The sequence below is a fragment of the Mesoplodon mirus genome (genome assembly GCF_964341445.2).
Source record: "Mesoplodon mirus genome assembly, chromosome: 2".
Lineage (NCBI taxonomy): Eukaryota > Metazoa > Chordata > Mammalia > Artiodactyla > Ziphiidae > Mesoplodon > Mesoplodon mirus.
The window spans coordinates 61,400,289-61,426,309 of NC_138977.1; the positions used below are offsets into that span (position 1 = coordinate 61,400,289).

General features: G+C 51.8%; 3 protein-coding genes across 5 annotated transcripts; all 3 read left to right on the forward strand.

Annotated features, from left to right (window-relative positions):
- Positions 1–27: 27 nt before the first annotated feature.
- FUT11 (fucosyltransferase 11) lies at positions 28–3,767 on the forward strand. Its single transcript, XM_082634528.1, has 3 exons — positions 28–905; positions 1,290–1,915; positions 3,328–3,767. Exons 1-3 carry the CDS (start codon positions 198–200, stop codon positions 3,473–3,475), a joined length of 1,482 nt encoding a protein of 493 aa, XP_082490654.1. The 5' UTR covers positions 28–197; the 3' UTR covers positions 3,476–3,767.
- Positions 3,768–8,461: 4,694 nt separating this feature from the next.
- CHCHD1 (coiled-coil-helix-coiled-coil-helix domain containing 1) lies at positions 8,462–9,746 on the forward strand. The gene is made up of 3 exons (XM_082611606.1): positions 8,462–8,608; positions 8,734–8,852; positions 9,448–9,746. The coding sequence occupies exons 1-3, from the start codon at positions 8,485–8,487 to the stop codon at positions 9,559–9,561; spliced, it is 357 nt and encodes a 118-aa protein (XP_082467732.1). The 5' UTR covers positions 8,462–8,484; the 3' UTR covers positions 9,562–9,746.
- A 1,617-nt stretch (positions 9,747–11,363) lies between these two features.
- ZSWIM8 (zinc finger SWIM-type containing 8) lies at positions 11,364–25,943 on the forward strand. 3 transcript variants are annotated; one of them, XM_082611004.1, is made up of 26 exons: positions 11,364–12,088; positions 14,409–14,562; positions 14,809–14,903; positions 15,077–15,249; positions 15,425–15,532; positions 15,645–15,726; positions 15,845–15,965; positions 16,370–16,571; positions 16,719–16,894; positions 17,269–18,262; positions 19,022–19,153; positions 19,284–19,463; positions 19,566–19,749; positions 19,962–20,060; positions 20,654–20,778; positions 21,225–21,465; positions 21,564–21,722; positions 21,827–22,055; positions 22,233–22,522; positions 22,671–22,894; positions 23,427–23,921; positions 24,162–24,345; positions 24,449–24,625; positions 24,787–24,906; positions 25,162–25,340; positions 25,469–25,824. In XM_082611004.1, the coding sequence occupies exons 1-26, from the start codon at positions 11,881–11,883 to the stop codon at positions 25,670–25,672; spliced, it is 5,535 nt and encodes a 1,844-aa protein (XP_082467130.1). In that variant the 5' UTR covers positions 11,364–11,880; the 3' UTR covers positions 25,673–25,824. The 3 variants fall into 3 exon arrangements, with proteins under 3 accessions (XP_082467130.1, XP_082467132.1, XP_082467131.1); XM_082611006.1 differs by having other exon boundaries at positions 11,620–12,088; positions 24,162–24,321; positions 25,230–25,340; positions 25,469–25,943; XM_082611005.1 differs by having other exon boundaries at positions 11,620–12,088; positions 24,162–24,321.
- The last annotated feature ends 78 nt before the right edge of the window (positions 25,944–26,021 follow it).

The following is a 26,021-nucleotide window of genomic DNA, read 5'->3' on the forward strand; positions in this document are numbered from 1 at the left end:
GCCTCAGTCTTATCTGTGACGTATCACTTTCCTTGCAGTACTTCCTGCCAGGATTAGCGGCTCCCGCGAAGTGGCCGGCTGAGGTGGCCACTGAGCTGCGCATGCGCCATGTGCCCCTGTGGCGTAGGACCTCGTCCCGTCGCGACTCACCGCGAGGCGGGGCCTGTTCCTGAGGGGCTTCGGCTGTCAGAATAGACATGGGGGCCGGCCGCACGGGGGCTGTGCTTGCCGCCCTGGGAGTGCTTAGTGTCTGTGCGGCTAGCGGCTCAAGGCCCGTGGCGGAGGGGGAGACCGGCGGGGAGGTGGAGTGGGCGGAGCCGTGGGACGGCGCAGTTTTCCGGCCTCCCTCCGCGCTGGGCGCAGTGGGGGTGGCGCGTGGTCCGGGGACCCTGCGGCCGGGGATGGGGGAGGCGGTGGACCTGCCGGTGCTGCTATGGTGGAGCCCAGGGCTGTTTCCTCACTTCCCGGGCGACTCGGAGCGCATCGAGTGCGCGCGCGGCGCGTGCGTGGCGTCCCGGGACCGACGGGTGCGGGGAGACTCGCGGACGCGCGCACTGCTGTTCTACGGCACCGACTTCCGCGCGTCCGAAGCGCCGCTGCCGCGCTTGGCGCACCAGAGCTGGGCGCTCCTACACGAGGAGTCGCCCCTCAACAACTTCTTGCTGAGCCACAGTCCGGGCATCCGCCTCTTCAATCTTACCGCCACCTTCAGCCGTCACTCGGACTACCCGCTGCCGCTGCAGTGGCTGCCCGGGACCGCCTATCTGCGCCGCGCGGCGCTTCCGCTCCCGGAACGCGCGGACTGGCGCCGCCGGGGCTACGCGCCGCTGCTCTATCTGCAGTCCCACTGCGACGTGCCTGCGGACCGGGACCGCTACGTGCGCGAGCTCATGCGCTACATCCCGGTGGGTGAGGGCGGGGCGGGAAGGGGAGGGTGGCGCGCCGGGCTGAGGCCGCGACCCCTGGTGTCCAGGCCGACGTGCCATATCTTTTTTTTTTTTTTTTTAACATTTTTATTGGCGTATAGTTGCTTTACAATGGTGTGTTAGTTTCTGCTTTATTACAAAGTGAATCAGTTATACATATACATATATCCCCGTATATCTCTTGCGTCTCCCTCCCTCCCACCCTCCCTATCCCACCCCTCCAGGCGGTCACAAAGCACCGAGCTGATCTCCCTGTGCTATGCGACCGCTTCCCACTAGCCATCTATTTTACATATGGTAGTGTATATATGTCCATATATACACTACCCATACTCTCTTGACGGCGTGCTGTACCCCACTCAGGTGGACTCATATGGGAAATGCCTGAAGAATCGGGAGCTGCCCACGCCGCGGCTACAGGACACAGCCACAGCCACCACTGAGGATCCAGAACTCTTGGCCTTCTTGTCCCGCTATAAGTTTCATTTGGCCCTCGAGAATGCCATCTGTGACGACTACATGACGGAAAAACTGTGGCGCCCCATGCACCTCGGTGCTGTGCCTGTGTACCGCGGCTCTCCCTCTGTGAGGGACTGGGTGCCCAACAATCACTCCATCATCCTCATTGACGACTTTGAGTCGCCGCAGAAGCTGGCAGAGTTTATTGACTTTCTGGACAAAAATGATGAGGAATATATGAAATACCTGGCATACAAGCAGCCTGGGGGCATCACCAACCAGTTCCTTCTGGATAGTCTGAAGCAGCGGGAGTGGGGAGTGAATGATCCTTTACTGCCTAACTACCTTAACGGCTTCGAGTGTTTCGTCTGTGACCACGAACTGGCTCGGCTGGATGCCGAGAAGGCCCATGCAGCCTCTCCTGGGGACATCCCTGTCCCTGAGCCTCATATTGCCCAGCCCTCACACATGGACTGCCCAGTGCCCACACCTGGCTTTGGCAGTGTGGAAGAGATTCCTGAGAATGACAGGTAAGGGTAGCTGGGGTCCCCTGTGGCTGTCAAATCAAATGATATACTGACTTGCTTCCTGCAGGCAATAAATGAGCACTAGGTGCTGAGGGGATGTTGTATTAGGAAATTATGACATGGGATCACTCTGCCTTTAAGGTATCAAGAGTCTAGTTGTGGGGATAAGACAAACTGCGAAAGCTCAGTAAAAGATGTGAGATATCGTTCAGGGCAACAACATACGAAAATCAGCTTTTGTAAACAATGTTTGCAGTAGTTCAAAACAAGCTTCAACTAGAGCAGAGGGCCCGTTCAGGGAAGCAATGGGGGAGAGACAAAGCTGGGCCAGGTTGTACATATTCTGAATACTAGGCTCTGGAGCTGGACTGTCCTGAAAATCAACTCAGCTATTTATGGAGCACCTTCAGCATGGTGGGGCTGGGGATGAGAAATACAGAAGAGAGTATTCTGAGGGAGGTTTGTCTGCAACAATCGGGGTTTATACCTGTTAACCTGGTGTAACTATTAACACACCTCCTTTCACTCTTAAAATTACCCTGATTTGAATGATAAATTATATGTTTGTCCTAGACAGAGTAGAAGGGATGCTTTCAAAGGATGATTAACAATGGTGGGCAGTGTGGATTGGAAGGGAAGTGAGGGGGCTACTGCAGTAGGTGGCAGAAGGTGGTGACATTGGGAAACAAGGTCAGCATGGGAGGTGGAGTGGGAAAATGTTGAAGCCACTTGCAGCAAAACACACCTGTTGGGGGAGGCGTGATAAAAGATTATTAGCCTTGAGAAAGAGAGGCTGCTAGAATGTCCTGCAGAGATCACCTTGGACAGTGGATGGCAGCAGAGGGCTGGCACAGTTTGGGCCTGGGAGTGGAGGTAATTTGTATCCAGTAATTTACATCAAGTAATTTGTATCTAGTTTGTGCTGAACATAATACTATGATTTATCAAAGGAAAAATGTAACACATTAAAAAAAGAGAAACATTCAGGTTGTGTCTCATCAAGACACTGGATACTATTGCACTTTCATTTTGATTACTGAAATAGGTGTAACATAAAAGGTAACCATCTAAATATGACGCCTTGCTTTTCTTAGGGAGATTACTGTGTCCATAGTTCGGCCCCTGTCCTGCCTGCCTCTTAATTCCCTCCACATTTGGGGACCAAGAGCAGGCAAGTCAGGAAATTTAACTCATTGGGGGAGGGGGGTGTTGTGTGATAAATTTGTGTTTGTGGCTTACTGCCTGTCACTTGGACTAGTACTGGGTTTACTTCACATTTCCTTCCCTCAAAGCGGATCCCTCGTCCTAGCCAGAAACCACTGTATCTGCTTAAGATTGCTTTGGCCACTCAGAGAAAGGTAGGACTCATAGCTGTGCTGAGGTTCCGTAATCCAACTCCCATTTTGATGTTTCAGCTGGAAGGAGATGTGGCTGCAAGATTACTGGCAAGGCCTGGACCAGGGGGAAGCTCTCACTGCCATGATCCACAACAATGAGACACTGCAGAGGAAATTTTGGGATTACCTAACTGAGATCTTCATGAAAAGGAACCAAAATCTCTAATTACGCTTGCAAGAGTCCTTAACTTGATAGAGCTAAGGAGATGGAAGGTCCTTATTCTACCATGGGACATGAAGGGTATCTGCTATGCAAGTTCTTAATGAACACTGTCTTACCATGAATTCAAAGAATAAGTTATATCTACTGATATTTTATCCTAAAGATGTGTAGCCAGGGTCTCAGCCTATGGTAATAGGACCTCTCCTCAAGGAGAGATGGAGGCATCCAGTTCTTGGTTTAGTGGGAACCAGAAGCCTGAAACACCCATTTGATTAAAGGTGCTGATCAACAAAAATTTTAAAGAACTGCTTATTTCTTTAGCCATATCATCCTCTCAGTCGTGATTGGGACAACACGTTAGTACTTGGCTGTGAATGAGGTAAGATGGGCCAGGTTTAGCATCTTTAGAAAACTACTGTGCTATTCCTCAAACCACTCATTATTCAGTACCTTCCCCAATCTCTTTTCCTCATCTCTTGCTTTATAAACTGTTATGTTGGTGGTGAAGCAAAACTCCTGGTGGGTTGTATTCTGGCACTCTGGAGTTGTTTTTTTTTTTTTTTTTTTTTTTTGCGGTACGCAGGCCTCTCACTGTTGTGGCCTCTCCCGTTGCGGAGCACAGGCTCCGGACGCGCAGGCTCCGCGGCCATGGCTCACGGGCCCAGCCGCTCCGCGGCATGTGGGATCTTCCCGGACCGGGGCATGAACCCGTGTCCCCTGCATCGGCAGGCGGACTCTCAACCACTGCGCCACCAGGGAAGCCTGTGGAATTGTATTTTTTATATCATTTACTTTGCTTTTCATATCAACCTTTTCATTCTGAATGGCTTTTTCTTTCCTGGTTTTCCACAATTTCTGATGGAGACGGAGTAGCCTTGCCACCATTCCCACATTCATTTTCCCCAGCATTAAACTGCCTGTAGATTTGACAGCTTTTCTTACTGCTGGTTTGCTTCTTATCTAGGGCATATCTGAAATTCCTTCTCAAATCATGAGTAGAAAGATTCAGTGGCTAATAAACGTCATGCCAATTTAATGAATTGTCCTGCTCTATTTTAGATTAGAGATGGAGACTCAGGCTGGAAATGACAGCAGAAAAAGCTATAATGATTTTGATATGTTGAAATAGGCCAATGTGAATCTAAGTGCAGATTTTTATAAGTCCTTGATCTCTTCTGTCTGCCTAATGAACTCTTCTATTATTTTTATATGCTACAAAAGTCCATTTCCCCCCAAAACTCATGAAAATTATGGCAGAAAAAAACAGCCCAGCAATATAGCTCTAGTAATTCTCTCATATTCTGTGGCACTTTTCACTTTAAGTGGGATAAATATTCCAACTTCATTCACTCTATTACTGTTACAACACACAACTTTATAGTACTTACTGAGACTACATTTTGATGGAGCCCACCCACCTAAGCTCAAGGGCATGAGAAGCGAAGCAAGACATTTAAGCCATCACAAGTGGCTGGCTAAATAAAAAGTTGTTAGTCAGGTTTAGGGAGGCAGCCAGACCCTTCTATTGCTGTGGTTTAAACTTACAGCTTAATGGACAGGGAGACCATTTGCTTTTTCTGGGGCAGTGGAACAAGAAAGAATACCTTGGATCTTAGAACTACCCTGGTTGTAATGTTGTATTAATGAGTTACCACTAGAGAAGTTCCATAGCTTATCAATATGTCTGGTTTAAATTAGTGTGTGTGTATGTATGTACATATACACACATTAATTTACAAACATATATATATATATAGTTGTAAAGACTGAAGAGGAAGATGATGCTTATGACTTCAGTACAGACTATGTATAATAGAATCTTGTCCTTCTATAAGGTTTTGTTGGTTTTTAATATTTTGAGCAGACTGCTAAGCTGTTCTGTGTGTGATATACCAGCTTTTTAAAAAAATTAATTTATTTATTTGTTTTTATTTTTTATTTTATTTATTTTTTTTTGCGGTACGCGGTCCTCTCACTGGTGTGGCCTCTCATGTTGCGGAGCACAGGCTCCGGACGCACAGGCTCAGCGGCCATGGCTCACGGGCCCAGCCGCTCCGCGGCATGTGGGATCTTCCAGGACCAGGGCACAAACCCGTGTCGCCTGCATCGGCAGGCGGACTCTCAACCACTGCGTCACCAGTGAAGCCCATATTTGTTTTTTATTTTTGGCTGTGTTGGGTCTTCATTCTCTAGTTGCAGCGAGCGGGGGCTACTCTTTGTTGCGATGAGCGGGCTTCTCATTGTGGTGGCTTCTTATTGCGGTGGCTTCTCTTGTTGCAGAGCACGGGCTCGGCTTCAGTAGTTGTAGTTGTGGCACGGGGGCTCTAGAGCGCAGGCTCAGTAGTTGTGGCGCACGGGCTTAGCTGCTCCGTGGCATGTGGGATCTTCCCGGGGTCAGGGATCGAACCCGTGTCCCCTGCATTGGCAGGCAGGTTCTTAACCACTGCACCACCAGAGAAGCCCACCAGCTTGTTTTTAAATTTAAGAAATCTAGCTCTTTAGAGCTAGATCAAAGCTAACATCAAGTGTTTATTTAAAAAAATAATGGCACCTGCTTGGAATGGGGTGAAGATTTACAGAGAATTTACAATTTTTGGCTGACATGAAACTATATAATATACTGCAAAATGGAAATTCTGCAACAGACCTAGCAATAAACATTTATATGTATGGGGTGCTCATGTATTGTATATATATGAGATGCTCCAACAACTAGGGTCCTAAAGATGTGGCCAAGCAAAGCTATAATTTAGGCTGGGTTTCACTGCCAGCGTGGTTCTTTTTTCTTTTCCTTTTTTTTTTTGGCTGTGCCGCGTGGCTTGTGGGACCTCAGTTCCTGGACGGGGGACTGAACCTGGGCCCTTGGCAGTGAAAGCACAGAGTCCCAACCACTGTACCACCAGGGAACTCCCTTTTTTTCATTTTATTTAATTAAAAATGCCCTTCATAACAGCATGGAAAGTTTTCTGTTTGGACTTTTGCAGAAAAGAATAAGAAAGATAGACCTTCGAAAATACTTATGTTAAAATTTGATATAGTAAGGACTCTTACAAAAGAAGCCAAATTCAGGACTCTGATTTCTAAGCTTGCAATCTATTTAAATGCAGATGCTAGTTTATATAGTGCAAAATACATCATTACCCAAGTGCAAAATAAGGTTAGGACTCAGATATCATTATGTGTAATGAAAAGGGTAGGTGATGCTTATGCAAGGTGTAGAATCATCCCTACCTCTCCTGTCTAATTACACCAGTTCACACTGGCACTACCTTAGAACTTTTATATACAAAGTAGGCCAGTTTTTTATGAATGATTGTGGCTGGAGACACATGCCTGCTTTGTGGTCAGTGCTTCCCAGACTTTCTCCTTTATTCCTCTTACCATAAAAGTATTCAAAACCAGGTGCTACATTTCCACAAGGGAAAGCAGAACCAGGAATAGCCACATGGCTATCTAACTAAAGGCTTCACTTTCTCTGTGGAGAAAGCAAGCAATGTGAATTTTCTCTGGTTTGGGGCCCAGCCTGCTCTGTATACAGTAGCAGACTTGGGGTTATTGGTGGTAGAAGTTCTGATAGGAATTAGCTTTATTTGTGTTGCTGCAGTGGGGGTGGAGCATGGGGCTGATGCCTTTATTATTCCCGAGTTGCTTCTTCAATTATCACAGGTTTAATTTTGTATAATAAATGGCTTCTTTTTAAACAGTGTCTTCTGCTTGGTTTTATTTCTGGGGTGAAGATGGTAAAGCTGGAGACTTGCAAAAATATTTCAAACGTTTGTTCATTTAACAAGTATTTATTGGCACTACTCTAGGCCTTGGGGATACAGCACTGAACACGATAGACAAGGTCCCTTCTCTCATGATGCTTACATTTTAAATGGGTGTTGGGGGGGTAAGGCTGTAAACAAACAATAAATGAACAAGATAATCCAGACTATGATAGGTACTCTGAAGAAAATAAAACAGGTTGATGGTGGTTTGGATGGAAGTCAGGGAAGTCCTCTCTGACATGAACTGGGACTCAATAGAAGAAAACGAACCAGTCATGCAGAGATAAATGGGAAGATTCCAAACAACTGTGATAAGTGATTAGCACACACTAAATATTGTTTCTCCATAGTAGTCATCTTATGAACTACAAGCTTGTCCAAGTTATGCTTCCATTACCAGAGACATTTCTTGGAGCTCATGTGTAAATGCCTTGAGAATGAGTGGTTCATCTTTGGACTGAGTTTTGTAAACAGCTAAAAGTCACTTGGCGGGGAGGGGATAGGGCGGGGGGAAAAAAGTAACTTAGAACCAAGTCTAGGCATCATAATTTAAGGGCCAAGTGTATAAATAGGAATGGTACTGCTAAGTATCCTCAGAGGATTGGCGAGAGGATTAAGTAAAACGATGAATGCGAGAAAGTGCTTAAACCTCACCCAATCCAGTGAGATCACTACAAATGAACAAACGATATCTAAGCAGAAGCAGCTGTTAGCGTAAATGAGCCTATTTTTCTTCGCGGCTTCGGAGTGGCTCTAAAGGTAATCAAAACCAACAGTTCTTAAAGGTTTATTAAAATAAAATCATTCCCAACGTAGCATCTTAAACTCTCATATTTTGATTCGCTCCCATTCTCTCTGCCCTTGCCTGTGTCAGTCACCCTCTAATCCAGACTTTACCACCAGAAACTAGAGTCCATTTATCAGGCCTCTTTCCTGGGTGTTCCCGGCCCAGTACTGCCCCAAGACTTCAGAGCCCGGAGCCTACAAGAGTCAGCGTAGATTCACAAAAGAGTCCCAAAGACTCTCCTCCTAACCTGCACACGGGTCTGCACCAGCCGGGATCCGAACCCGGCATCAAGGCGACCCCGCCAAGAAAAGAAAAAGGTGCATGCTGGGGCGGGAGTGGGGGCTGGGGTGGGTGGGGGAGGTGGGGGGTGGGGTGGGAGAGGTTGTCGTCGAGCTCGTAGGGGTCACGCAGGGTCACGCACGGCGCCGCAGAGCCTGCCGGGAGCTCGGTGAGCAATGGCGACGCCCAGCCTCCGGGGTCGGTTAGCAAGGTTTGGAAACCCGCGGAAGCCCATACTGAAGCCCAACAAACCCCTCATCCTAGCTAACCATGTCGGGGAACGGCGCCGGGAGAAGGGCGGTGAGCAGTCGGAGCCTTGGAGGCCCCAGGGCGGAAGTCGGAGGAGTGCAGAGGGCTGCTGGGTGGGAGGGCCGGAAGGTAAGGGTCTCCTTGTGACTGAGGGTCCCCGCGTTCTGCTCCTCCAGAGGCGACTTGTATCACGGAGATGTCAGTAATGATGGCTTGCTGGAAGCAGAATGAATTCCGCGACGAAGCGTGCAAAAAAGAGATCCAGGACTTCTTCGATTGTGCTTCGAGGGCTGAGGTGACAGCAGGCTCCTGGGGTGCCCTTTTGGGAGGAAAATGGGGGGCATACAGTAATGGTTCTTACTGCCTCTTCCTAGGAGATAAGAAAGTCCTTCTCATTCTAAAAGGGCGAGGAAGTTTTTGGAAGCTACTTGAGTCACGCCAAAGTGGGAAAGGTTACTGTTTTGAAGGCATTGTGATCTTGAGCGATTTGTGTCACTGGTTTTAGCTTTACTTGGTGCAAAATGAGGTTAATATTAATATCCACCTTACAGAATTTTGTGAGTGTCAAGTGAAGAGATGAATGGGAAAACCACTTTGTAAAGTTTAAATTGCTGTTCAAATAGACATTATTGTCTGAAGTAGAACTAAAGATAGTCAAGGACAGGTTGTTTGGTTTCCAGCCTAGACTTAATTGCCAGCTGGCATGGTAGCTTCAGACCATACAGTCATTCTTGGGTCCCAAGTCCTTTTGATGAAAGGGGACTGGGAAGAATACACAGATCTCCAGGCTGGTTAATACCTTAGTGTGATTTGGGGTGTTGTGAGAACTGTTAGCTTAGGTCAGGGCCAACTTTGGAGCTGTCATTTTAATTTTTGTTCTGTGTTTTCAGGCAGCCCGAAAAGTGAGATCAATCCAGGAGGACCTGGGAGAGTTGGGGAGTTTACCCCCCAAGAAATTGAATAAGTTGTTACATAGGTTTCCTAACAAACCTCATGTCAGCTGAAAATGGAGAAGCATTTTCAATGACTGGACTGTAGCTTCTGAGAACTCTGCAGAGGCATTTTAGAGATATTTGCACTGCCATGCTCTCGTTGAAGAGTAGGAGGCAAAACACTTTCTTTTACCCTTTGGAATCATTATGTGGGTGGAAATTATGCTTTATGTTGAAATAAAATCCTCTGAAGAGAACTTGGCCTTTTGTTGTGGATTAGGTACTCCCAACATAGTTGAACCTTGTGTCCTCCCCTACACTCTGGAAGGTCTTTGCTCCCTAATTTGCACCAGGTGCAGGACAAAAACCTTTGTCTTGTCCTGCATTTGAAGTCCTGTATACCATTTAATGCCCTTGCCTTTGGATTCATTAAGGATGTTGGAGTCTGTCTATATGCAGTTTTTTGCCATCATCTGTAAGTATTTAGCGACTATCTATTTTGTGCATAACCCCTGCAGGGTGCTGCGGGAATAATCAGAAGTTCACAAACTGATGACCCAAAGGTACTGCAGATGAATTTTATTTGGCCCACACAGTTAAAATTTTGTTTTTAAATTAGCTGGCCACATTCAAAAATAGGAAAAATGTCATAAAAAGCCCACTTTTTAGCTTTTCTTAAAAAAAATCAAAAGATCTGGCAACCATAGTTTCTTATTCCCACATGGAAATAAAGATTAATCAGGTAGAGCTGACTATCGTTTGTCTCCATTCTCCAGGGATCTGGCCACAGGACTCTCCCAAATGATGAGACTGAGACTTAATTGGCAATTATCTTGTGTATCACCTGTTCACTTCTCATTAAGTTATCTGCCTAGCTGCTGAAGGCATTTACTTTTGTGACCTGATATTAGAACAATTGTATAGCATTTTATGTGTACTCTGCCCTTCCAGGCATAACTGAGTTAACTTTTCTGTGTACTTTACAGCACATACATCCCTTTAAATGTACAAAGGGATCATTGGGGGTTTTAAAGCTCCAGTGGGATAATTATTAAGATAAAGAAGGGGCCGTGCCTCCTTGACCCCCCCCCACAGTTACCTCTTTCTATAGTCCACATACCCCCATTGGTGGAGCACTGGGTAGTTGCCTAGTTCTGCAAGCTGTTAGGAAGAAGCTCAGTGCTTAGGCATTTTGGACTAGCCTTGGAAGTTCTTAACCTACAGTCAATAGACTCCCAGTAAGAGGTCTGTGAATATGGATGAGAAAAAAATTTTATCTTTAACCACAACTTAAATTGAGCATTTCAATTAGGGCTGTGGGAAACAAACCACAGTATTATTAGCAATACCTATATGAAATCACAGTATCTCAATATTTCAATTCATCACTAACTTCAATATTATGGTAGTTATTACACTTGCTGCTGGATCTTATTTAATGTATAAATAAAGAAGTACTATGTTACAAATTTGTTTTATTAATATTTTGATAATTGTATTTCAACATAAAAGGTTTCCTTTGTAATTCTTTTATTTTGTGTACTTATAAACAATCTGAGAAGGGGGTCTAGGGGCTTCACCAGGCTGTTAAACGGCCCATGGCACAAAAAAAGGCTAGGAACCCCTGGACTCAAAGGCCCCCCTGACAAACAGTGCAACCATCTCCTGAAATCAAACGCCGCCTTTTCCTGTTGCTTCGCCAATTAAACCCCATTAAAAAGTCTTCTGGAATTCAGGCTTCTGAACTACAATTCCCAGAAGGTGATGCGGCCCCGGGGCCTATCCGGAGTTAGGACAATAACTCCACCCAATGGTTCCTGTGTTTGTCTCTTGACAGCCTACAACTCCCGACATGCGTGGCGGCTGCTTATTCCTTCGGGACATTATGGACGCCGGGTTATTGCTGGGATCTGTAGTCGTTTCGTATACTTTTGGGGGTTGGCTTCCTCTTACGGTATCTGGGGGTGGGCTCGAGAAAAAAAAGCAGGAAACGTAGCAATTAAACAGGTTCCTTATATCCGCGCGTACCGGCTCGGGTTCCTGGGCGCGCGAGGGCGGAAGTGGTGGTGGCCGGCGCGGCCGGAAGTTCAGATCAGCTGATGGGGGAGGCGGCACCACAGCCGCCAAGAGGCCCCGGCTTCCGAGCGCTTCGTCCGGGCCTTGAATCTCGGAGACTGGCCACGATCCCCGTTCACACCTCGCAGTTGGGCAAGGCCCCGTCCCGTGTCTCTCCCAGGCCTGAGATCCTCGCCCGGCACGGCCGCCCTGAGCGCCCCGGCCACCCCCAGCCCCGGCTCGCCCCTCAGGCCCCGGGCCTCCCCACAGCCCCCGGCCGGCGGCCCAGGCCCCGGATCCGCGGGGGGGGACCCGGCCCCGGGGGGTGCGGGCCCCATGGAGCTGATGTTCGCGGAGTGGGAGGACGGAGAGCGCTTCTCTTTCGAGGATTCGGACCGCTTTGAGGAGGATTCGCTCTGTTCTTTCATCTCCGAGGCCGAGAGCCTCTGCCAGAACTGGCGGGGATGGCGCAAACAGTCAGCGGGGCCCAATTCCCCCACTGGCGGCGGTGGCGGAGGTGGCAGTGGAGGTACCAGAATGCGAGGTGAGGGTGAGCTGGAAGGAGTGGAGCGGGCAGGCCCTGCTCCGGCCTTGCTCGAGAGCTGTCCCTGCTCGGGAGCTGTCCCAAGCTGTCCCTGCTCGGGAGCTGTTCAGGACTCGCTTTTCCGGTCTTCCTGGGGCTGCCTTCTCCACACCTGCCTGTGTGTGTGTGTGTGTGTGTGTGTGTGTAGTGATGGCTGGGAAATTCTGGGTTGGATAGGATTAAAGACAGAAAGTAGATCTTCTGTCGTTCATTTGCCGTAAGAGATGGGGTAAAGGAGAATTCCCTCTTTGACTTGGGAGTACTTACCGAGTTCAGCCTAAAGCAGGCCAGAAAATAGAAAAGAATGTGGGTAGGGGGTGGATTGTGAAGAAGTGACCACTTGAGGTGTGTCACCCCATTGCAAAGTGTATTGGGAGCTTCTTGATTCAAGGTGATGATCTCTGATCACCGCTGCACCAAGAAGGGATTCCACCCAGAGCAAAGTGGAGGTTAACTGGCCTACGAGAGGGGATGTCACATAGGTTTAGATCAGAGACTTGGTTCCTGGCCATATTGAACATCTGTCAGAAGCCAAGCCTGGGACCACTGTACTAAAGCCTTAGATTTCCTTCATCTGGGGCCTGGGGAAGAGTGTGGGTACTTGACTCTCGAGTCTCGTGAAACACTCTTCTTGCTTTTCACTTGAGTTTCTTTCATCCTTGGGTCTTTCTGATGAGTGCTGTGAAGAATTTTGCTTTTGTTAAAGAGGATGGAGAAGAGAGTGATAACAGAAGCCCCGCAGACTCAGGACTCACCACATTCTTTCCTTGCCTTCCTCAAGGCACAGTTTGAGCTTCATTGGAAGTGGACTTTTTTCACCAGTTGAGGGGTTTAATTTGTGATTCTATTCTGGACATTCTAAGGTCCTGTTTTCCAAACGGCCCTGGAGAGATTTCCAGCACCCCTTAGGGACAGAGAGAAATTTACATGTGTCACTGTTTAGGAGTGGTAATATTTACCTTCATTTGGAGAGCCAGCATATGCCCTGTACACACACACACATCATAGGTAGTTTCACTATGGGTCTTCTATGGGCTCTCTGCTTCTTTCATATTTGCATGTGTGGGTAGGCTTAGAGCTCCCTCACTTTGAGGGAAGTAACTGAAGATGGTGGTGAAGGTTTTCAGCATATTGGTATCTTTATGAACAGGTTAAAATCTAGGAAAGCATAGCATTCCCCCCCTCCCCCGCCAACCCTACCCTTTTTCAGTTGCTCATTTATAAAATAAGAAGACTGACTTTTTTTTTAGAAAGGTTCCTTTCAGCACCATGATTTTCTATATGTCTTTTGTTGTTGTTTTTTGGTTTTTTTTGTTTTTGTGGTACGCGGGCCTCTCACTGTTGTGGCCTCTCCCGTTGCGGAGCACAGGCTCCGGACACGCAGGCCCAGCGGCCATGGCTCACGGGCCCAGCCGCTCCGCGGCATGTGGGATCTTCCCGGACCAGGGCACAAACCCATGTCCCCTGCATCGGCAGGCGGACTCTCAGCCACCGCGCCACCAGGGAAGCCCCTATATGTCTTTTAATCCGACTAGTAATTTGGTGAGATATGCAGTCTGTTGCGTTTCACTGCTTTTTGATTAAAACAGTGTGGGAAACTTTGAATGGTAGCTCCATCTTACTCCAGGCGAGTCCAGGAGTGGCAGCCAGATTCCCTTGGGGTAACCTCTCCACCCCCAACCCACACCCCAGGGCATCCACTGTGGGAAGCCAGGTCTCAGGTGTGCCAAAGAAAGTGCAGACTCTCTCTTGCTTCTGGAGGTCCCTCTCTTAACTCTTCCGGGCTCTGGCCTATCTTCCCTCCTTAGATGGAGGCATGGAGTCATTTAGAGGGATAGTTTAAAAAAAAAAAAAAACGGGATAGTAAGAAAGAAAGGGACAGTAAAAAAAGAAGCAATTAGAGAAGCGAATGCCAGGGGAGATATATACACAATGTAATATGAATCTCAAGTGCTAGGTATATGGGAAATTAGATGCCAAGCCAGGTGAGACTCATTACTTGCTAGGATCCTGGGACACCTGTTTGGCTAGGAGTTTCTGGGATATCCCTGGTATCTTCTAGCAGGCTGTAGGCTAGGGATTGTTTAGCTCCCCTTCCCCAGATGGAGTCTTAAGGGTTAGTGTATCCTGACAGGAGGGTCCCTTGGTTTTTCATCCAGATGTCCTCTTTTCTTCATAGTGAAGGCGGGGGTGGGGGGCGCATCAAGATGTGGCATTGGCATCGGTGCCAAGTAATCATGGCCCTTTTTGTTTCCCCTTACCTCAACCTTTGTCTCCAAAGATGGACTGGTGATCCCACTGGTGGAGCTGTCTGCAAAACAGGTGGCATTTCATATCCCATTTGAAGTGGTGGAGAAAGTTTACCCCCCGGTGCCTGAGCAGCTCCAACTCCGAATTGCTTTTTGGAGCTTCCCTGAGAATGAAGAGGATATTCGGTGAGGCTAAAGGATTGACGGTGGGGAGTGGGGTCCTGATGTTGCACACCGTGCGCTGGGCTTCCCACGGAACAAAGGGCGCCATACTTGGGGCTGCGGTAAGGAGGCAGCCGGGGCAGGGAGTACCTGGGATTTTCCCCAGCACGGTGTGACACTGGGGAGAGTGCCTGGGGCATGGTGGTCTCTGACAGGGTCTGTGGAAGGGTATTTGCTGCATTGTGGCCATGTCTTCTTCTTCACTCCCAGACTGTATTCCTGCCTGGCCAACGGCAGTGCAGATGAGTTCCAGCGAGGGGATCAGCTATTCCGCATGAGGGCTGTGAAGGACCCCCTGCAGATTGGTAAGGGCCCCTCACCAATTGGCACTTCCTGCTCCTCCCACCCCCTGTGTTAAGAATTAAGGAACTAGTGCAAGAAGCTGGAGCGGGTTGTCTGAAGAACTGCAGGGCCAGGGTCAAGGGCAGAGACCTGTGTCTTGGTGGCTCTCCCTGACCATACCGATGTTTCTCCCCAGGGTTCCACCTGAGTGCTACAGTGGTGCCACCTCAGATGGTCCCCCCCAAAGGGGCCTACAACGTGGCTGTGATGTTTGACCGCTGCCGGGTCACTTCCTGCAGCTGCACCTGTGGGGCTGGGGCCAAGTGGTGCACCCACGTCGTGGCACTCTGTCTCTTCCGCATCCACAACGTGAGGCCCTCCCAATTTATCCTGGCCCTATTCTCCGCTCCACCCCCCCTTCTCTGCTGCATGCCTGGCCACAATGTGAGCCCCCTCTCCTCCCCTACTCTGCCTCTCTGTCCCCAGCTCCGATGTCAGCAAGCCTTTTCCCAGATTGTGTCTTTTCTCTCGGTGTTCCCTTCAGGCTTCTGCAGTCTGCCTGCGGGCCCCAGTGTCAGAGTCCCTGTCTCGGCTGCAGAGGGACCAGCTGCAGAAGTTTGCTCAGTACCTCATCAGTGAGCTCCCTCAGCAGGTGAGGGAGGTTGACACACTCTCTCTGACTAGTCCAGGGCTGCACATCGGCCTTCCTGTTAGGCCCAGGCCTCCTTGGGTCACTTCTGCCTTTGTGTCCCTTTCCCCCTCAGATCCTGCCCACAGCCCAGCGTCTCCTGGATGAACTCCTCTCCTCCCAGTCAACAGCTATCAATACAGTATGTGGAGCCCCGGGTGAGTGGTGAGAAAGAAGGGCAGCAGGAAGAAAGCAAGCTTGGGGGTGCAGAGCGCCACTTACTGAAGGCGAATCCAGGCTCCTACCTCTAGGTGACTGACTGCTTGTCACCCCCAGACCCCACAGCAGGGCCCTCTGCCTCCGATCAGAGTACTTGGTATTTGGATGAATCAACACTCACTGACAACATCAAGAAGACACTGCACAAGTTCTGTGGCCCCTCCCCTGTGGTGTTCAGGTAAACAGGATCTCTTCATGACTGTGTCTGTGGTGGGAGGGGCGCATCCCTCGGGCCATGGACAGTTTCTTTGTTTTAGCAATGCCTACCTCCCCCACTCCCCCCCCCTCCCGCACCGGTACACTGCCTGGCGCATACAACATGTCACTAGTGAAATCAGTGGGTGATGATAATTTTATGTAGTCACAGAGTGGTCTGTCCTTAGATAGAGCAGGAGTTATTTTGCTTCCTTTCAGCGATTGGGAAACTGAGGCAGAGGGCGATTAAGAATTTTTGTCTGGGTCATACTTTTCCCCCTGTACTCTGTATTTTGACCCCTTTTGTGTCAAAGTCCTGTTGCTCTTTCACCTGCTTTATTCAGCCCCATCTTAGGGTCATCATTTTCCACTCTGCGACTTTCACAGTGATGTGAACTCCATGTATCTGTCTTCCACGGAGCCTCCGGCCGCTGCTGAATGGGCATGTCTGCTGCGCCCACTGAGGGGCCGCGAGCCAGAGGGAGTCTGGAACTTGCTTAGCATCGTGCGGGAGATGTTCAAGCGGAGGGACAGCAATGCTGCCCCCTTGTTGGAAATCCTCACCGACCAGTGCCTCACCTACGAACAGGTAATCCCGCAGAGCCGGGGAGGCCCGTGTGGCGCATCCTCTCCCTCCCTTGACCGCACTCCCCTCTTGCTGACAGGGACACTGCGTGGGGCTCCTCTGTCTTCCTCTAAGTTGTTAGGTTCATCTCAGAGCCCTCTTTGTTTCCAGATAACAGGCTGGTGGTACAGCGTGCGCACCTCAGCCTCACACAGCAGCGCCAGTGGGCACACAGGCCGCAGCAACGGGCAGTCAGAGGTGGCGGCCCACGCGTGCGCTAGCATGTGTGACGAGATGGTCACACTGTGGAGGCTGGCTGTGCTGGACCCTGCGCTCAGCCCCCAGCGGTGAGTCTCCCCCAAGGCTCACCGCCGCCGGGAGATGGGGCCAGCCCTGGACAGACCGAGCCCTCATCTCCCGTACATAGACACACGTACCATTTTTCTAGTCCTAGGGAAGTGGGAGGTGCTGAGCATTAGGGTTTCCAGTGATTTATGAGTTCTTTTCCTGAGAAGCTTTCTTCCATCCCTCCTCTAAATAACCCACTTTCCCAAATCCCTGAGTATTCGAGCGATGTCTATGGGGCTGGCTCAAGAAGCACTTCCTGGGGTCCTTCCCTGTGCCCCGCTTCCGGGGAATACCATCTCCCTGTTTCCTCCCGTCCCTGCTCAGCGCAGTGTAGGCCCCACAAGCCCTCCCGGCCCCTGCTTTGTTCCCACAGGCGCCGGGAGCTGTGTGTGCAGCTGCGCCAGTGGCAGCTGAAGGTGATTGAGAACGTGAAGCGGGGACAGCACAAGAAGACCCTGGAGCGGCTCTTCCCTGGCTTCCGGCCGGCGGTGGAGGCCTGCTACTTCAACTGGGAAGAGGCCTACCCCCTTCCCGGTGTCACCTACAGTGCCACTGACAGGAAGCTGGCCCTGTGCTGGGCCCGAGCCCTGCCCCCTCGGCCAGGTGCCTCCCGATCTGGGGGCCTGGAAGAATCCCGGGAGCGGCCCCGCCCTCTTCCTGCAGAGCCAGCTGTGCGGCCCAAGGAGCCTGGGGCCAAGCGCAAGGGATTGGGTGAGGGGGTCCTCTCGTCGCAGCGGGGTCCCCGCCGCCTCTCGGCCGAGGGGGGAGATAAGGCTCTGCATAAGATGGGTCCAGGTGGGGGCAAAGCCAAAGCATTGGGGGGGGCTGGCAGTGGGGGCAAGGGCTCAGCAGGCAGCGGGAGCAAGCGACGGCTGAGCAGTGAAGACAGCTCCCTGGAGCCGGATCTGGCTGAGATGAGCCTGGATGATAGCAGCCTGGCCCTGGGTGCAGAGGCCAGCACCTTTGGTGGATTCCCGGAGAGCCCACCACCCTGCCCTCACCCTGGTGGCTCCCGAGGCCCTTCTACCTTCCTTCCTGAACCTCCAGATACTTATGAAGAAGATGGTGGCGTGTACTTCTCAGAAGGGCCTGAGCCTTCCACAGCCTCTGCTGGCCCCCCTGGCCTACTGCCCAGGGAGCTCTGTACCCGGGATGACCTCGCTTCCACAGATGAGAGTGGCAATGGGCTCCCTAAAACCAAAGAGGCAGCCCCTGCGGTTGGAGAGGAGGAGGATGACTACCAGGCGTATTATCTGAATGCCCAGGATGGCGCTGGGGGCGAGGAAGAGAAGGCTGAGGGCGGGGCTGGGGAGGAACACGACCTGTTTGCCGGACTGAAGCCACTGGAACAGGAGAGCCGCATGGAGGTGAGGGGGCTTGGAGGGGACTCTGAGGGTGCCTCTTAGCCATAGCTGGGAGAGGGACCACCTGCCTCTGGTTGCGAGTGACAGGACTGTTGTGTGACTGTTAGAATCCTGCAGCAGGCTCCTAACTGGCCTCGCTGCCTGCAGTCCATTCTCTTCTCTCCATGTTGATCTTCCTGGAGTGTATAATTTTGTCACTCTGCTGCTTAAAACTCTTCAGTGGTTTCCCATTACCCTTGGGGTGAAGATGAAGGTCCTTGGCATGACCTATGAGGCTTCACTTGTTCTGAACTTTGCCTGCTTCTCCAGCCTCATCTAGCTACTATGTCAGTTATACTACACTCAGTTGAGCCATTCCCGTAGCTTGCCATGTTCTCTCTTACATCCATAGTTTTGTACGGATTGGCCTTTCTGTCTGGAATATTCTTCCCTCATCTTACCTGGTTAGCCCCTGTTCCTTCTTCAGCCCTCAGAGATCTTAGAGATCATGTCCTCTAGGAGGTCTTCCCTGAGACTGCCCCTCTGCCCCCAGTCCCACTGAGGTATCCTGCCTATCTGCTCCCCTCTGGACCTTTCCCAGTAGTAGCCAGCTTCACACCTGTTCGTGTGTTTATGTGTCTGTTTCTCTAATGGGCTGTGAGTCTCTGTGGTATACCCAGGACTAGCACAGGGCCCAGTGTATAGCAAGTGCTCATGGGATATTTGCTGCATGAGTGAGTATGGTGTCCTGCAACATGTTTGGTGCCCATGTCCTCTTTCCAGATATTATTTGCCTGTGCTGAGGCCTTGCATGCGCACGGCTATAGCAGTGAGGCCTCCCGCCTCACCGTGGAGCTTGCCCAGGACCTGCTAGCCAACCCACCTGACCTCAAGGTAGAGCCGCCCCCTGCCAAGGTGAGAGAGAGCCCCCTCCCTCCCCAGTTACCCATAACCCTCTCCCACGCCCCACCCCAGGCTAGAGTCTCCTCCCTCCACCAAGGCGAGTCAGACTCATCTGCCTGCCTCCTTGTGCTTCCCTCTTTAGGGCAAGAAGAACAAGGTGTCTACAAGTCGTCAGACCTGGGTGGCTACCAACACCCTGACCAAGGCGGCCTTCCTGTTAACAGTGCTAAGTGAGCGCCCAGAGCACCACAACCTGGCCTTCCGAGTGGGCATGTTTGCCTTGGAGCTACAGCGGCCCCCAGCTTCCACCAAGGCCTTGGAGGTCAGAAGTTCTGTCTGAACCTTGCACTGCCATCTCCTCAGAGACTCACACCTTGATCTCCATTGGGGTGATTGAGGTCTTAGTTCCTCCCTATGCCCTCAGGTGAAGCTGGCATATCAGGAGTCTGAGGTGGCCACCCTGCTCAAGAAGATTCCTCTGGGTCCGAGTGAGATGAGTACCGTGCGCTGCCGGGCAGAGGAGCTTCGGGAGGGGACACTCTGTGATTATCGGCCTGTTTTGCCTCTCATGTTGGCCAGTTTCATCTTTGATGTTCTCTGTACTCCAGGTATGATGCCTGACACTACAGAAAGTGGGGAACCTGGGGCAGGGGTAGCTTTCTCTAAAGAGAAACCAAGAGCCCAAGGCTCTGAATCGCATGTAAGAAGCATCGGGCAGCTTCATGGAAGGATCTGGAATGATGAGTGTCTTGGGTTTCTTCCCTTTTCATTCTGTCCCATGCTACTTCTGTCTGCTTAACTTACCCCAAATTTTATCCAGTGGTTTCTCCCACGGGTTCCCGGCCCCCAAGTCGCAACTGGAACAACGAGATGCCTGGGGATGAGGAGCTGGGATTTGAAGCAGCAGTTGCTGCCTTGGGTGAGTCTGTCAGTGTCTTGAGCACGTCTGTGAGCTAAGCCTGGCCCAGGCCTTGAAGTGCATGAGACATGAGCCCTCTTCTGAAGGGGCTCTATGGTAAGGGGAAAGCCAGCATGACGATGTGCCATGACTCATAGTGCCTACGAGACTGAAGAATTGAGGGCAAAAACGTGGGCTATGAATGTTGGGTGTTATAAGGACAGAAAAACAGGACTCTAGGGAAAGGCCTTAGGGAGGGGATAGAGTATGGAATATGGGTTAAAAGATCAGTTAAGTTCTAGGTAGGGGGACAAAACACTGTGAATAAAGACACAGGGGCAATCAAGTCTTCATGAGAGTGGGGAGCCCAACTTCCCTGAAGTGATGGATATGTTGGGGTGATAGAGGAGGCCAAATTATGATTGTCTTAAAAAGCAGACCAGAGCTTAGGCTGGATGTATTAGGCAGTGGGCACCTTCCATAGGGAATGTGGGTTGGACCAGGAGAACTCCTTACTTCACGTGCTGGTGGCTGGGGAGCCCTGGCCTGTTTACCCTTGGCTGTCTTGCAAGTTACGGCCACTCACAGCCCCCACGAGCGCCTCTTTCTCACAGGCATGAAGACAACAGTGAGTGAGGCGGAGCATCCCCTGCTGTGTGAAGGCACACGTCGGGAGAAGGGTGACCTGGCCCTAGCACTAATGATCACTTACAAAGACGACCAGGCCAAACTCAAAAAGGTAAGGGATTGAGGTACTGGGATTTCAACAGGCAGAGAGAGCAAATTTTATCGCCTTTCTCAGGGGTTTCTAGTATAATGGAAGGGCTATTCTACCTACAGGAGATACCAGGGGAATCTTGGGAACACCTCGTAAAGAACGTGAGAGACCCATGGTTCTTATAGGAATGCTTGGGCTTGGGGTGGAAGAAGAGAAACGGGGCATAAAGTTGTTCATTCATTCATTTATTTCAATATATATTGAATATCAATATACTTAGTCCTGTGGTAAGTGTTATAGGGGATACCAAGATATGTAAGCCAGCCCCTGTCTTCCAGCAGGTTCTCCTGTGGTTAGAACTGGGGAAGCCTTCCTGAGGAGGAAGTATTAAGCTGTTTCAAGGAGAAAGAAAAGTAATAGAAGTCAGGAGATAAAGGGCGTCCAGTCACCGCTTCTCTGTCTTTCAGATCTTAGACAAACTGTTGGACCGAGAGAGCCAGACGCATAAACCACAGACACTGAGTTCGTTCTACTCATCTAGCCGCCCGGCCACAGCCAGCCAGAGGTCTCCTTCAAAGCATGGGGGCCCATCTGCTCCAGGGGCCCTGCAACCTCTGACCTCAGGCTCTGCAGGGCCTGCTCAGCCAGGGAGTGTGGCAGGGGCTGGGCCAGGCCCCACTGAGGGCTTCACAGAGAAGAATGTGCCTGGTGAGGTGGGGGCACTGGGCAGGGGGGATGTGTGGTATGGAGCTGTGTTGGTCCCCCCTTTCCCAGGCTCATCCCAATGTCCTGTCTTCCTTACGTAGAGAGTTCCCCACATTCCCCCTGTGAGGGTCTCCCATCTGAGGCAGCTTTGACCCCAAGACCAGAGGGAAAGGTTCCCAGCCGCTTGGCACTTGGCAGCCGTGGAGGCTACAATGGACGGGGCTGGGGCTCACCAGGGCGGCCTAAGAAGAAGCACACAGGTAACAACCCGTGGGATGACATGGAGGGAAGGATATTCCTGAAGGTTGGAGTCTGAATTCTGGAGCTTCTGACTTCTGAGACTGTCTTGTCTTGGGGGGGTTAGGCATGGCCAGCATTGACAGCAGTGCCCCTGAAACGACGTCGGATAGCTCCCCCACCTTAAGCCGGAGGCCACTTCGAGGGGGCTGGGCCCCTACCTCCTGGGGCCGAGGACAGGACAGTGACAGCATTAGCAGCTCTTCCTCAGACTCCCTTGGCTCCTCGTCCTCCAGCGGAAGTCGCCGGGCCAGTGCCAGTGGAGGGGCCCGGGCGAAGACAGTTGAAGTTGGCAGGTCAGTGGGAAGAAACACCCTTGTCTTCTGACCTGGCCCACCCCGAGAGCCACATCCCTAGTGTAATCCAACTGTTGTCTCCGTCAGCATCCTCACTTACCCTGGTCTTTTCCAACCTACCTGGACACCCACCTCAGAGAAACCCCAATCCCTGTCCCTACCCCATTGCCCCTTCAGGTACAAGGGCCGCCGTCCTGAGAGTCATGCCCCCCATGTACCCAATCAGCCGTCAGAGGCAGCTGCACACTTCTACTTCGAGCTGGCGAAGACGGTGCTGATCAAGGCAGGGGGCAACAGCAGCACTTCCATTTTCACACATCCATCTTCCTCGGGGGGCCACCAGGGTCCTCACCGTAACCTGCACCTTTGCGCCTTCGAGATTGGGCTTTATGCCCTTGGCCTGCACAACTTTGTTTCTCCCAACTGGCTCTCACGTACTTATTCTTCCCACGTTTCCTGGATTACAGGTAAATCCAGCATCTTGATTTGGGTATGGGAAGGGGATTAATTGATGGTGATAAGCCATATCCTTGTGGAGTTACTGAACTGATAGGAGAGATGCCATTCCCGTCGCCCGTGCTAACCCCACTCTGCTTTTCTCTCCTTTTCCTGAAGGCCAGGCAATGGAGATTGGCAGCGCAGCCCTGACTATACTGGTAGAATGCTGGGATGGGCACCTGACACCCCCTGAGGTTGCATCCCTGGCTGACAGGGCATCACGGGCACGAGACTCCAATATGGTGAGGGCAGCGGCGGAACTAGCCCTAAGCTGCCTGCCTCATGCCCATGCGTTGAACCCCAATGAGATCCAGCGGGCCCTGGTGCAGTGCAAGGAGCAGGTATTTTTACAGGCAATTGCGGACCTGCTTTGGGGCATCTGGGCAGGGAGGTTGGGTCCAGCTCCTTATTCCAATATCCTGGAGTTCACAAACTACCCAGTTGGTCCTCTCATGGTGACTCTTGACATAGTAATGTGCTTTCACATCTATTACATCCTTTACCTTACAACTCTGAGAACAGGATGATTCGTATTTCATAGGTAAGGAAATGTGGCCTATAGTCTAGGGACCAAGATGATCACCAGGATGGAGTCCTTAGGGAAGGCCTCAGGGAGATGATGGGACTTGGCTGGGAGTAGCTAAATTAGTTTGGAACTGGGACTGTAACCTGGGTCTTGACTTCTGCTGGTCAACAAGTATTTGTTCATTGTGTGAAGCTTTCACTGCTCTGACACTGACTCTGGGCCCTGGCCGTGACCTTAGATGCCTCCCCAGGAACCAGCCAACTCTGAGGGAGACATTGGAATGTCATCTAAAAACTGTCCCTGAGTAAAGCCCTTCCCCCTTAACCTTCTTTGCCTCTCCCTTCCAGGATAACCTGATGTTGGAGAAGGCCTGCATGGCAGTGGAAGAGGCGGCTAAGGGTGGGGGCGTATACCCCGAAGTGTTGTTTGAGGTTGCTCACCAGTGGTTCTGGCTATATGAGCAAACAGCAGGTGGCTCATCCACAGCCCGTGAAGGGGCTACAAGCTGTAGTGTCAGTGGGATCAGGGCAGCTGGGGAGGCTGGGCGGGGGCTGCCTGAGGGCAGGGGGGTCCCAGGGACTGAGCCGGTTACAGTGGCGGCGGCGGCGGCGGCAGCAGTGACAGCAGCCACAGTGGTGCCAGTCATCTCGGTGGGGTCCAGTTTATATCCGGGTCCAGGACTGGGGCATGGTCATTCCCCTGGCCTGCACCCCTACACTGCTCTACAGCCCCACCTGCCCTGCAGCCCTCAATACCTCACCCACCCAGCTCACCCCGCCCACCCCATGCCTCATATGCCCCGGCCTGCCGTCTTCCCTGTGCCCAGCTCTGCATACCCACAGGTGAGTATGCAGTGTTCTGGGAGATTGGGCATGTGGGAGCACATTGGGAGTTCACGGGGGGTTGGAGTGGGGCACTCTGGGAGGGTAACAGGGCTGTCCAAGAGTCCTGGTGAGGTGGCGGGAGTCGGGGACCCAGCCCAACTAAGATAAGAAATGCAGGATACCCAGCTGTGGGATGAACGGGGAAGAGCTACATCCTAATATAACTTGGAATCTTCCTTTTTTTCTTCCCGCCTCTAGGGTGTGCACCCTGCATTCCTGGGGGCTCAGTACCCTTACTCGGTGACTCCCCCCTCACTTGCCGCCACTGCTGTGTCTTTCCCCGTCCCTTCCATGGCACCCATCACAGTACATCCCTACCACACAGAGCCAGGGCTCCCACTGCCCACCAGTGTGGCCTGTGAGTTGTGGGGACAGGGAACAGGTGAATGGAGGGGAGGCACACCGGGCAGGGGAGTGGGGGAGGGAATCCTCTCTGTCTCTCTCTGGGCTCTGAGTTCCTCACGTGGCTTTCATCCCACCCTCAGTGAGCAGTGTCCATCCAGCTTCCACGTTTCCGGCCATCCAGGGTGCCTCACTGCCTGCCCTGCCCACACAGCCCAGCCCTCTGGTGAGCGGGGGTTTTCCACCACCTGAGGAGGAGACTCACAGCCAGCCTGTCAACCCGCACAGCCTACACCACCTGCACGCCGCCTACCGTGTCGGTGAGAGGAGGGCCCTTCCTGTGCCCCCACCTGCAGCCAGAGGCTCTTCTGTGACCCCTCCCCACCATGCCTCTTAATTGGTTTACCGTGGGTTCAGGTACCAGGCTGAGGTAGAGGGTGGAGGACGCACCCTCACCATGTGCCCACCCTTCTCCTCCCAGGGATGCTGGCACTGGAGATGCTGGGTCGCCGGGCACACAATGATCACCCCAACAACTTCTCCCGCTCCCCCCCCTACACTGATGATGTCAAATGGTTGCTGGGGCTGGCAGCAAAGCTGGGTAACACCTCCCCTCCCCAGGACCATTGTCCGCCCTCACCTGCTCCCCCCACCTTCCCATCCCAGACCTCCTTCCTAGCTCTTGCTCAGAGTTGAGGCCTTGGTCGGGTATGTGTGCGTGCGCGAGGGGCGGGGGGCTACCTCAGCTCCTGGGGTGGAGGGAGGCTCTCTGCCAGGCCAGAGCTGAGAGATTAAAGTTGGGTCCCTAGGGCAGAGGTGGCCACCCCCGTCTCATGCCCCTCCCCCTGCCCCCCAGGAGTGAACTACGTGCACCAGTTCTGTGTGGGGGCAGCCAAGGGGGTGCTGAGCCCGTTTGTGCTGCAGGAGATCGTCATGGAGACGCTGCAGCGGCTGAGCCCCGCTCATGCCCACAACCACCTGCGTGCCCCGGCCTTCCACCAACTGGTGCAGCGCTGCCAGCAGGCATACATGCAGGTGATAACCCAGGAAGTATGGAGCAGGGTGGAACACCTCCTGGGCAGGCAGGGAACGGATCACCCAGCACGCCAGGACCGAGGGGCCTGGTTCTGTGCTTAGTGGCTTATCCTCCCCACGTCTTCCAGTACATCCACCACCGCTTGATTCACCTGACCCCTGCCGACTACGACGACTTTGTGAACGCGATCCGCAGTGCTCGCAGCGCCTTCTGCCTGACACCCATGGGCATGATGCAGTTCAACGACATCCTGCAGAATCTCAAGCGCAGCAAACAGACCAAGGAGCTGTGGCAGCGGGTCTCACTCGAGATGACCACCTTCTCCCCCTGAGTCTGGCCCCCCCAGGGCCCTGTACAGAGACACAGGCCTGTGGCTATGGGGACCCCTCACAAAGGGGGAATGAATCTTGGCTGGACAGATCATCCCCACTCAGTTCCCTGGTAGCCCAGACTGGCAGCTGTTCTTGGGCTGTAGCTTGGGGCCAAGATGTCTCAGACCCTAGAAGCCTAGGGTTGGGGGAGACAGCCCTGTCTGGGAGGGGGCGTTGGGTGGCCTCTGGTATTTATTTGGCATTTATAAATATATAAAGTTTTTTACTCTCGTCTGCCTGGGCCTTTCCCTTCTTTCCCCCATGTGTGGATGAACCTTGAACTGGGGCAGAGGAAAATCTTGATACTTG

Bases quoted from the DNA above. Each gene is read 5' to 3' on its own strand.
- CHCHD1 (XM_082611606.1), top strand. From the start codon at position 8,485: ATGGCGACGCCCAGCCTCCGGGGTCGGTTAGCAAGGTTTGGAAACCCG. The intron at 8,609-8,733 runs GTGAGCAGTCGG...CTGCTCCTCCAG, and splicing joins ACGGCGCCGGGAGAAGGGCG to AGGCGACTTGTATCACGGAG. The intron at 8,853-9,447 runs GTGACAGCAGGC...CTGTGTTTTCAG, and splicing joins ATTGTGCTTCGAGGGCTGAG to GCAGCCCGAAAAGTGAGATC.
- ZSWIM8 (XM_082611006.1), top strand. From the start codon at position 11,881: ATGGAGCTGATGTTCGCGGAGTGGGAGGACGGAGAGCGCTTCTCTTTC. The intron at 19,154-19,283 runs GTGAGAGAGAGC...TTCCCTCTTTAG, and splicing joins TAGAGCCGCCCCCTGCCAAG to GGCAAGAAGAACAAGGTGTC. The intron at 22,895-23,426 runs GTATTTTTACAG...TCTCCCTTCCAG, and splicing joins TGGTGCAGTGCAAGGAGCAG to GATAACCTGATGTTGGAGAA.
- FUT11 (XM_082634528.1), top strand. From the start codon at position 198: ATGGGGGCCGGCCGCACGGGGGCTGTGCTTGCCGCCCTGGGAGTGCTT. The intron at 906-1,289 runs GTGGGTGAGGGC...TACCCCACTCAG, and splicing joins AGCTCATGCGCTACATCCCG to GTGGACTCATATGGGAAATG. The intron at 1,916-3,327 runs GTAAGGGTAGCT...TTGATGTTTCAG, and splicing joins GAGATTCCTGAGAATGACAG to CTGGAAGGAGATGTGGCTGC.